The sequence below is a fragment of the Squalius cephalus genome (assembly GCF_949319135.1).
Source record: "Squalius cephalus genome assembly, chromosome: 13".
Taxonomy (NCBI): Eukaryota; Metazoa; Chordata; class Actinopteri; order Cypriniformes; family Leuciscidae; genus Squalius; species Squalius cephalus.
Genome location: NC_137134.1, coordinates 7,265,786 through 7,277,849, shown reverse-complemented (window position 1 = coordinate 7,277,849; position 12,064 = coordinate 7,265,786). Strand labels below are relative to the sequence as shown.

Sequence of the window (12,064 nt, the reverse complement as noted above, 5' to 3'; positions counted from 1 at the left end):
GAGCTCTCGTGCTCTTCAGAAACGAGCTTGTGCTTTAAAGCGAAACACACACTGAATCAATAATTCACTGAAAACACAGTGTGAGCCTGGCTTTCTTTACATTAGTGCTGTTTTGGACTGATTGTTTGAATGGGTTCGCTTACTGGATCTTTGGACCGAAAATTATGGACCTTTAAATGATCTGATCATAAACAGAGAAGCGAAATAACACTTTAAGGATTTTTTTTTATTTATTGCATGTGTTAACATTGACAGCCCTGTTTAATAATCAATCAAGTTGTCAAAAACACATTGAAGTTTGTTTATGGTGGTTGTAACTGTATAATAAAGAGTTAATCACACTATTGTACTTGCACTCTGGAAGAAAATACTGAAAACAAGTGCACTGCCGACAGTGTAAATGTTTAATGCTCTTCTTGGATTGGTGAATCCAACCCATGAGCCGCAGTTAATGAATTCATACATCACACACACTCACACACACACACATATACTAGAGCGTTCCTGAAGGGGAGGAGCCAGCAATGGTTACCAAGGCTTATGCCCGTCTCAGTCTTCATATACATGGACGTTCATTCTCATACACGCGTAACGTTGAGTGTGTAGAGGCTCATTTCAGGTCAGGTGATCGTAGACTGTCACAGTAATGTTTGGAAGTTAGATGAAACACACACACTTCTCTCTTCGGCATGAAGATCTTCAGCAGGTTCCACTATGTGTGGTATCTGGTGAGTTAATCTTACTATTTTTGTTGTTTTTGTTGTTTACTTTGAGAGGTGATAAATGCGAACGTCTCGTATTGCCTCTTGGGAGCTTGGTGTGACATCTTGCCTAATGAATGATTTTTTTTTTTTCATTTAGACGTCTGGTCATCTTGTGTAATCTGGTTTGCTGGTTCTGATGTGGTTTGTGTTTGTAATGTAGCATTAGTTCATCAAGATGGGATTTTCATAATGATACTATGTCATAGACGCAAATACAGGTTTGCATTGAAGATACATGGTTCATTTTATTCATTTATCAGTTTTTGTGTCTGGAACTGCTGTGTTAGAATGAATATTCGGTCAGTCGGTCAATGACAAATACGGATGTCCATTATGATGAAAAGATGAACATTTTTGGAAGAATAATTTACATTTAATGACTCAAGTCAAGTAGTTTAAGCATCAAGGAAATTATAGTGGCGTAAAATTCATGTTCCAGACTCTCTTAATGTTGATAATTATTTTCAATAAAACAATTTTCAATAAAATAAATAGTTTTTAAACAAATCTGCTGGACTACTTAAGAATTTTTTTGACTTTGCAATTTAAAGTATGTTCAGCATACACTGTATGATATCTAAACATGATCTGTGCATCACTTGCTCTGCCCCTTCATTGAGTTGAGTTCTGCTTCTGGCTGTATAGCGGAGATAAGAAGAGCTGAGGTACAGTTACTCTGGGCTTTTGGGAACAACTGGAGCCTCAATCTTTGTTCCTGCCACCCTGTGTATATTAAGCGTATCAGCTCATGGATTGATCAGGTTACAAAGAAATGGAAACCGAATCTGCTTTTTAATAACAGTTGGTGCTGTCGTGTCCGTTTGTCTTGGACGATGGTGAACACACAAGTGAAGGGTCACACGGTGAACACACAAGTGAAGGGTCACACGGTGAACACACAAGTGAAGGGTCACACTGGATTGTTGTAGCTGTGGATCATAAAGTGGCAAAGAACCCAGTTCTGTTAGCGTTCACACTGTCACTGGCCTTGAAAGTGGATTCAGATCTCATTTTAGCCACTTCTGGTCTCAGTCCACTTTCCATTCACACTGCAGAGAGCGTTGTAACTCTTAAATTAATTCATATTATTGTGTGTTTGTTTGTTTAAACAACAATAAATAAATAACTAATTTAAAATTAATCAATTTAAGTCCAGTAGTTATATATTTCTGCAACTTTTTTGCAATAACATTTTTGGTATCACTTTACTATATGGTTCCATTTGTTAACATTTAATTAATGCATTTTTTTTTTTTACAGAATTAAATATAAATATGATTTCGTTAATTCATATTTGTTCATAAAAACAAATAATAAAACTTTAATGTATAATTAATGTATAGAACTTAAATGTATAAAAACAACGTTGAATGTTAAAGTGTCTAAAGCTCGCTCTGAATAAAGCGTCTGCTAAATGCTTGATTTTGTGATATTGTGTGTTCTGCTCTCCCCTGTTTACTGGAGATCATGTGATGTAAGAGTATCTGAGAGCCGATCAAACTGGATTCACGCAGCACATACGGGTCAGGCTGTAAACTTACCTCATCTACTAGTATGTCACACTTATCTGTCTTCAGCTGTTTCACTCCATCGCCAACCAGCCACACAAACACGGGATCCGGTGACGTTTCTAGTATTACTGGGGCTTTGCTAGTCTGAGCTCAGCTTGGCTGGACTTGACTAGTCTGAGCTCTCATGACATCTACAGGGAACGTGAACGAGAACCAGTGGCTAGATTTCTTGCAGTGCACTATAAATAAATTCACTATAGATACAGTACATCTAATTATTGGTATTAGTAATTGGCCTTTTCTAGTCTAAAGCGGTCACATTTACAATCGCAAAAGTAGAACCTTTGAAGAATGCACACGCTGCTCATTTCCAATAATAAAGTGAATATGAAAATATGGTATTATTAGACAGGCTGCTTTAGATTTGACGTTTGGTCACATGACACTCCAGAACCAATGATGTTTGGCTGTACGATCAAATGGCATTGGCTTTTGACAGACTTTTTGACATTTATTTTGTTCGTACGACCTCTAAACTCTCTTCAGAAACGTCAAAAATTCACCTTTAGAGTGAAAGACATACGAGTTTGGAACAACATGAGGGTGAACAATTTTCGACTTTTGATGAACTAATCCGTTAAAGATCTGGGCTGGTATCCAGAAGGTTGTAGGTTCGAGACCCGAGACACCTCGTGATCTGACAGAGGCTGAGTTCAAGCGATTTAATGGTTTTCTTCTTGTGATAATACGCTTTTATCGTCTGTCTATCGTCCATTAGCAAAACATTGGGTGTGCATCTGCCAAAATGTGTGTGGAGTGTTTATACAGTATTATTATTGACTGTTTTGTTGCCTTTTCTGCTCAGGACTTCTCAAATGACGACACTAAGCTGGAGTACAATGTGGATGCAGAGAATGGGATTGTCATGGAGGGATATCTGTTCAAGAGAGCCAGTAACGCCTTCAAAACGTGGAACAGGTCAGTGACGAGACCTCATACTGTGTCTTCCAGGTGAGCGCACACACACATCGCCGAAATCATCATCGTTGCTAATTGCGTTTTCTTTGCAGGCGATGGTTCTCAATTCAGAACAATCAGCTGGTGTACCAAAAGAAATTTAAGGTAATCTTAGGATGATAGAAAAGAACGAGCAAGAGTTTTTAAAGTTTGTGTTTAGCAGTGGTTGTGGTGTTGTGTTTCAGGATAACCCTACGGTTGTGGTGGAAGACTTGCGCTTGTGCACCGTCAAACACTGCGAGGACATCGAGCGCAGGTTTTGTTTCGAAGTGGTTTCTCCAACCAAGTGAGTAAAAGCACACCATTATGATCACGCTGGTCAGTTTTATTTTTGCAAGGAACACAAAGTTATGTTTATTGAACACCTACTTTATCAAATAATTGTCTGTTACATATATATATATATATATATATATTATCTACACATAAATATGTCATATGCATGGAGGAATGATCTCTGATTATAGGAGAAAACTCTCCTATTACAAGAAAAGGACGTTGCAATGATTGGGTGCCAATAATTGTGGCCAACGTAAACTTTTATTTCATAATGAGAGTTTCCCCCCACTTTCAATTGTTTTGCCTCAATGAATGGATAGAATTAGATCAAAAGGTTAAACAATGCAGATTTATTTTCACAGCCGCCTTTGCTCATATTTACCAAGGGTGCCAATATTAGTGGAGGGCACTGTATATATGATGGTAGAGTGTCATTTCTGTGCCACTTGTGCCAAATAAAAATAAAAATAGATTTTGAAGCACAATTCCAATAATTATTTATTAATTTTGTCATTATATATTTATATTTTTGCCATATAGCTGTGACAGTGGAAAATGCTGGTAATATGCTAAATACTAGTGCGTAAAAACTCCGGTGTGCGCATTTGTTACTAATGTACAAATGTTGTTATTGTTAACTAAAACTATAAAAAAGAAAGAGAAATAAAATTTGAATATTGCAATAAAATATAAGTATTTAATGAAAAACTTTTGATTTGGCAACGAACTGAAATAAATAAATAAATAAAAATGTAAATAAAATGACAAAAGCACATAACAAAATTACTCAAATTAAACTGAAAATGGACAATATACTTAAACTATTTTATAAATCAGTTTTGTTTCCCAGTAAAAATACCCGAACATCCTACAAAATAAATTTCTTTAGATTTAAAAAAAAAAAAAACATTTTCATAGAATACATTTTGAATAGTTTTTTTCTAACCCATTGTGCAGAAAAACAAATACATTTCATGGTTTATGCCTAATAAAATTGGCACTTTTTTCTTTTTAGTTGTTCACTTAAAGGGATAGTTCACCCAAAAATGAAAATTCTGTCATCATTTACTCTCCCTCAAGTTGTTTCAAACCTGTATGACTTTCTTTCTTCTGCTGAACACAAAAGAAGATATTTTGAAGAAAGTCGGTAACCAAACGTCTGATGGACCCCATTGACTTCCATAGTAGGAAAAAAAAATACTATGGATGTCAGTGGGGACCAGCAACTGTTTAATTACCAACCTTCTTTAAAATATCTTCTTTTGTGTTCAGCAGAAGAAAGGAAATCATACAGGTTTGAAACAACTTGAGGGAGAGTAAATGATGACAGAATTTTCATTTTTGGGTGAACTATCCCTTTAAAGACAACACTGATTCTTGTCTGATAATTTCGCAGTGCATTTGTCAGATAGGTGATGTTCTTTCTCTTAAAGGAGCTGTATGATGCAAGCGGACTCTGAGAAACTCAGGCAGGCCTGGATCAAAGCCGTCCAGAACAGCATCGCCACAGCCTTCAGGGACCGCGCAGAGGACGCAGAGGTACCACACTTTACCACGCTTTCAGCTCACTCACGCCCCGCTGGAGGAGCTCAGTGTAACAGTGGCATGTGTTTGCAGAAGATGGACAGAAAGTCGTCCACCTCTACAGGCAGCCTGGACTCTGCGGGCGAAGCGAAGGAGAAGTCTCTGAAGGGGGACGGTGCGCTGCAGAAGGTCATGGCCATCGCCGGGAACAGCAGCTGCTGCGACTGTGGGCAACCCGACCCGTGCTGGGCCAGCATTAACCTGGGCATCACCCTCTGCATACAGTGCTCCGGGATACACAGGTGCACTTCACCGCACTTACTCTGCAATGTAGTGGGCGACCGATGTTTGATGGCTGATGCTGATATTTTAGAGAGTAGGGTGGCTGAGCATATTCCTACTATTAAGTAAAACACCAGGCAGAAAATGTATACTTTTAATAGAACAGCTCTGATTAGGGGATTCAAACTCTTGACATCTGGCAAGCGCAAACATGAAAGCTTGTAGTAGAGCCTTGAACATCAGTCTGTAATATTTTGTCTCCTTTTTTTCCCCGACAAATATAAAGAGAGATTTTGGCAGTTATCATTTTTTTAAGGCTTGTCTTTTTTCAACAACAATATTGATACAGACACAGTTGAATCGTTTACTGACCTTATTCTCGCCTCGTCGTCTTAGTCATGGGAAAAGAGGTCTTCGACGAATTTTTTGTCATAGTTTTCGTTAGCAAAATGAACGCTAATTCTACACAGCACACAGTGAGTATAGCGCAGCATAGTTTGAAATCTAGGATTTAAAGTTTGTGGATCACAGTTCACGTTTTTATCCAGGACACAAATGCGCAATTCAGAAGATCTCACAGCTGAATTTGCCTAAGTTTGTGAAATTAAATGTTCATTAGATTTTCAAATACTTATTGTGCTGTCAAAATAAAAGTCCCACACACTGTCAAAATGAAAGCCATCACATCAGCCAAACAAAAAATGCAAATGCAGATAATAATAATAATAAAAAAGGCAAATATCAGCTTTGCAGATATATCGGTCTACCACTACTTGAGTGTGCTAAATGTTTTATAAAATATTCGTTTTTTTTTTTGTCAGGAGTCTTGGAGTTCATTTCTCTAAGGTCAGATCCCTGACGCTGGACACATGGGAGCCTGAACTGCTCAAGGTGAGACACGAGGCTTCAGTCCCAGCATAATGAACATATGGATAGGGGTCGACAGATGGTTGTTAGAGCATATGAACATCTGTCCATCTCTTTCATCTCATGAACATCTCATTACCTCGTACACGTGAATTCACAGATCGTTTTCAGACATGCGGCGTGTGATTGCACCAGATTTTAGGTTTGCTGAGTTCGTCTGTCTGTTCAAATATGAAAAAGAGACTTCTTCGTTTCTGTCAAACACGCTGTATTTTAACTGAACATTTTTCAAAAGGATTTTTTTCTCATTCTGAAATGGTCCAGCGTTTTTTAGGGGGAAAAACTGCTTAAGTTCTTATATATGAATGAATAATGCAGTTATTTTTTTTATTAAGCTGATGTGTGAGCTGGGAAATGGTGTCATAAATCAGATCTACGAGGCTCGACGAGAAGAACTAGGAGCCAGAAAACCACAACCAGGAGATCCCAGGTAAAAAAAAATAAAAAATCACAGGAATAAATTACAGTTTAACAATATATGTACATAGAAAACAGTTTTTTTTTTCTTGTAATAATATTTCATAATATTAGCGTTTTTACTGTATTTTGGATCAAATAAATTCAGCCTTGGTGAGGAGAAGAGACTAATTTCAAAAGCATTAAATAATGTAATTGTAATTCGTAATGACAACCCATTTTTTTAAAGCCAAGATTAATTTATACATCTCCTATTGGAAAACAAAAAAAGCGTTTTCAATTGTAAAAGCTCAGCGTTTGTGTCTTGTGACCCACAGGCATGAGGTGGAGGCCTATATTAAAGCCAAGTATGTGGAGCGAAGGTTTGTACAGAGACGGTCAGAAGATGAGATCAGACAGAAGGTTTTATCACTGAGTAAACAAGATAAATGTCTCAGCGACTGCTCGGATGCCCAACCTACAAGTGGACCGTCAACGTCAAAACCCCATCCAGCCTCGGGTTCCTCTGGTGAGTTGATCATCAGGTCTGATCAAACCCAATGTGAGCCGTCGTCTCTATCCTGCAACTGAACCCTCTGCTGATTCAATTCAACCTTTGCATTGTCCTGCCATGGCCCCGTTTAGCTGGTATTATCATGTCATCATCCAAGTGGTGTAATCACCATAGACAGATGTTCATGGTAGAGGTCTACAAGGGTCCACTTCAGTACGAAAACCAGAGGTCCCACCTGGGGCTAGGGTTGGGTATCGTTTGAAGTTTTTTTAGATTCTGAGTCTGCTTATCGATTCCTAATTTAAATCCCAATAAGGTAAATAAATAGCTTGTATTAATATTTTGGCTATTCAAATCAATGTCTGCAACTAATCATATATGTTCATGTTTAATATTTCCTCCATAATTACGTGCATATTTATAAATATATAAATCTATTTTTGTGTTCGGCCGGTTACCTGTGTGGGAAGTGTGCAGTAAGACACACCCACATTAACTATTTCAATATTCTCCGAAAAGACCATAAACATTACAGATAACATCAGAACAATTAATTTACATACATATGTCATAAAACTAATCCTGTGCGACTGAGACGCTGCAAATCGGGTGTTTGTAGGTCGATGTTTTGGCTGTAACTCAATGATACCCTCTGTAGGGAATAGTAAGATGGCCGCTTGAACACTTCCGTTGATGGCAGTTTAGAGCACAATGAGCGATCAGTCATGATATAGATCAGTGGTAAGAAGTGACTGGGGTCGGGTACAGATCTCAGGACCCGAGGAGACCTCTAGCTGACCTCTATCTGACCTCTTGCTGACCTCTTTCTGACCTCTAGCAGACCTCTATCAGACCTCTTGCTGACCTCTATCAGACCTCTTTCTGACCTCTATCAGACCTCTATCAGACCTCTTTCTGACCTCTATCAGACCTCTAGCTGACCTCTATCAGACCTCTTGCTGACCTCTATCAGACCTCTTTCTGACCTCTAGCAGACCTCTATCAGACCTCTTTCTGACCTCTAGCAGACCTCTAACAGACCTCTAGCTGACCTCTATCAGACCTCTTGCTGACCTCTATCAGACCTCTTTCTGACCTCTAGCAGACCTCTAGCAGACCTCTAGCTGACCTCTAGCAGACCTCTTTCTGACCTCTAGCAGACCTCTTGCTGACCTCTAGCAGACCTCTAGCTGACCTCTAGCAGACCTCTAGCAGACCTCTTGCTGACCTCTATCAGACCTCTTGCTGACCTCTATCAGACCTCTATCAGACCTCTTGCTGACCTCTAGCAGACCTCTAGCTGACCTCTAGCTGACCTCTAGCAGACCTCTTGCTGACCTTTAGCAGACCTCTTGCTGACCTCTAGCAGACCTCTATCAGACCTCTTGCTGATCTCTTGCTGACCTCTAGCTGACCTCTAGCAGACCTCTTGCTGACCTTTAGCAGACCTCTTGCTGACCTCTAGCAGACCTCTATCAGACCTCTTGCTGATCTCTTGCTGACCTCTAGCAGACCTCTTGCTGATCTCTTGCTGATCTCTTGCTGACCTCTAGCAGACCTCTAGCAGACCTCTATCAGACCTCTTGCTGACCTCTAGCAGACCTCTAGCAGACCTCTTGCTGACCTCTAGCAGACCTCTATCAGACCTCTATCAGACCTCTTGCTGACCTCTATCAGACCTCTATCAGACCTCTAGCAGACCTCTAGCAGACCTCTATCAGACCTCTTGCTGGCTTCTAGCAGACCTCCATCAGACCTCCATCAGACCTCTTGCTGGCTTCTAGCAGACCTCCATCAGACCTCTATCAGACCTCTTGCTGACCTCTATCAGACCTCTATCAGACCTCTAGCAGACCTCTATCAGACCTCTATCAGACCTCTAGCAGACCTCTATCAGACCTCTTGCTGGCTTCTAGCAGACCTCCATCAGACCTCTAGCAGACCTCTAGCTGACCTCTTGCAGACCTCTTGCAGACCTCTAGCAGACCTCTAGCAGACCTCTAGCAGACCTCTAGCTGACCTCTATCTGATGGTGTGAACGGGGCCGCGGGCTCAATGAAGTGCTTTACTCTGTGTTTCTGCCCCTCTCTGTGACCCTACCCTGCTGAAGCGCACCACGAGTCTCTCTTCTGTGTAGATGAGCTTGATTCTCTCTTCTCCTACTTTAACTCCTCCGCCAAGCCTCGCCACTGTAAGTACAGCTGTCTGTGTCTTATTCAGTGTCACGGTTGAGCAAAATTCACCATGTCACCGACTCGCTTCCAGTTCACAAGTGTGGATTTGAGTTGAACTCGTCACAGATCCTACAGGATGAGAAATTTACTGAATGAATTAAAAAAATTCAACGCTGTCATAGAAATTTTTGACAAAACAAATTTCATTAACTAGCAAGAATTATATTACACTTAATTATAAATAATTTTGACTAATTATGCCAATTTATTGTCTAAAATATAGATTTTTTTAACTGATTAGTCATATTTCTTAATAAACACAACACTTTGAAAACACCACTTTAATACACAAGCCGACTTGATGACAAAGGGAAGTTAGTTGTTTATTTATTTATTTATTTATTTTTTTATATATCACAAAGGAAGAATGTTTTTGTTGTATTTTATTTTTGTTTCAACAATGCACAAACTGTTAAAGGGTTAGTTCACCCAAAAATGAAAATTCTGTCAGTAATTACTCACCCTCATGTTGTTCCAACCGCGTAAGACCTTCGTTCATCTTCGGAACACAAATTAAGATATTTTTGATGAAATCTGAGCTATGTCTCACTCCTCCATAGGCTGCTATGTGAACGAAACTTGCTGGCCCAGAAAAGTCATCAAAGAGATCGTTAATATAGTCCAAGTGACTCCAGTGGCTCAATCTTAAGTATATCAAGCGACGAGAATACTTTTTGTGCGCAAAAACAAACAAAAATAACGACTTTATTCCACTTTTCATTTCCTTCTCTCTGGGCCTCTAGTTGGTTCGCGTAGTCTTTTTGCGCAGCGCGTCTGTGTTCACGTCACCACGTAGGCTCACTATTGGCCGACGCCGGTCATGTGTGTGATGCGTGATGACGTGCAACACAGACGCGCAGCACAAAAACACTACGAGGCCCAGAGAGAAGGAAATTAAAAGTGGAATAAAGTCGTTATTTTTGTTTGTTTTTGCGCACAAAAAGTATTCTCGTCGCTTGATATACTTAAGATTGAGCCACTGGAGTCACTTGGACTATATTAACGATCTCTTTAATAACTTTTCTGGGCCAGCAAGTTTCGGTCACATAGCAGCCTATGGAGGAGTGAGACATAGCTCTGATTTCATCAAAAATATCTTAATTTGTGTTCCGAAGATGAACGAAGGTCTTACGCGGTTGGAACAACATGAGGGTGAGTAATTACTGACAGAATTTTCATTTTTGGGTGAACTAACCCTTTAACTGTGCACTATAGATATCTTATTTTTAAAATAATAAATGCTTTTACTTTCAAATAAGTAAGTTCTCATATGTAGATACATTTCTTTAACTGATTAGACCTATTTCTTAAAAAAAAAAAAAGTTCAGTGCTGTCAAAAGCACCACCATTAAACAGATTTTAAATTCCCCATAAGCATCACAAATTGTAAAAATAAAAATTAAAAAAAATTGTAAATAAATGTAAGTACATAAATAAATAAATAAATAAATACTGACATCAAAATTTGATTCTGTTGATTGTTTCTGATATTGAGATTTCAAATGTTGATTATTCATTACGCTTTAATCTCTCTGGAGTGTTTTCCCTCCATTGTCTCCTTGTTTACATTCAAATTCAGTAGTTTCGCATCCTATTTGCTACCTCAGTTCAAGATAGAATTTAGTTTTAAATTGAATTAAAATTCTGAAATTTGCTCAATCAACACCCGGGTGGGTTTTCTGTGAAGGAAACACTGCAGCGTCTCTCCATCGCTCAACATCCCATCACACGTTTCTTTGTAAGAAACTTTAACATCGATCATGCCTATTTGTTTTCTCCTTTGAATGTTTTTTGTGTTTCTATTTGTTTTCATGTTTTGTTTCACGCTATGTTTTGTGATGTTGCTGGTTTGCTTATTACAGAAGAGTGTGTAAGTTGATCTCTGTTTGACAGTGAAAAGTACCGACGGTGAAGTGCAGAACCAATCAGATGGAAGCGGAGAGATGTTGAGCACGAGTGCCGCCTCCAACACGCCGAACAACACGGGTCAGTATGAGCTTCGGGGGAAAATACTTCCGGAAGGATGCAACATTTGAGGGAAAAATAGCATTGCATTGTTGATTTAAAAAAAATTCCGGGGTTCTTTCGGATAAAAATTGTGATTTTAAAATGTGATTTAAAAAAAAAAGAAACTCCACGTTTTGTCCTTGTTTGTAAAACTTGGCCTAAAATTTGTGGTTATATGTCAATATGACTATAAACTAATAATAATAATTATTAATTATGATAATTATTATTACTAAATAAATAAATATAGTATTTATCAAGTATTTAAGAAAAATAATATAATGGCAACTGTTAAATTGCAATATTAGTATCTATGACTGTCTTAATTTCTCCATTTTCAAACGTTAACCCTCTGGGCTACTCTGTCATTCATGCTCATACTGAAAAGAGGAAGACATTATTCGAAACGGTGAACTTTTATTTGTGTAAACTCACAATACAAACAAAATGCAGTGCTTTCTACTGTCTCGGTGTCTGTGAACCACCAAACTTTTAATTTGACAGAAATAGACTCGCTCTGAAACATGTAGCACATATATTTATTTAATTCAATTGATTTAATAATTATGGAAGCTTGTTTCTGTAATAAATAAATACAAATATCTAATA

At 38.6% G+C, this 12,064-nt stretch overlaps 1 protein-coding gene across 8 annotated transcripts in view; it reads left to right on the top strand.

Moving 5' to 3' along the window:
* The window catches only part of LOC307169531 (arf-GAP with coiled-coil, ANK repeat and PH domain-containing protein 2-like), a 43,567-nt gene that overhangs the window by 26,997 nt on the left and 4,506 nt on the right, over nt 1–12,064 (top strand). For 5 of the 8 annotated variants that reach the window (XR_013823154.1, XR_013823155.1, XR_013823157.1 and 2 more), the window contains 10 exons: nt 3,141–3,253; nt 3,346–3,397; nt 3,478–3,578; nt 5,005–5,110; nt 5,189–5,397; nt 6,199–6,268; nt 6,640–6,734; nt 7,039–7,229; nt 9,325–9,405; nt 11,342–11,434. Coding sequence is in view for 4 of the 8 variants with exons in the window: in XM_079890232.1 (XP_079746358.1) it covers nt 3,141–3,253; nt 3,346–3,397; nt 3,478–3,578; nt 5,005–5,110; nt 5,189–5,397; nt 6,199–6,268; nt 6,640–6,734; nt 7,039–7,229; nt 9,325–9,405; nt 11,342–11,434 (1,111 nt within the window). In the remaining 4 variants the exon portion in view is untranslated. The remainder of the gene's footprint in view (nt 1–3,140; nt 3,254–3,345; nt 3,398–3,477; nt 3,579–5,004; nt 5,111–5,188; nt 5,398–6,198; nt 6,269–6,639; nt 6,735–7,038; nt 7,230–9,324; nt 9,406–11,341; nt 11,435–12,064) is intronic. The other 3 variants (XR_013823156.1, XM_079890233.1, XM_079890234.1) reach the window with 1 other exon arrangement.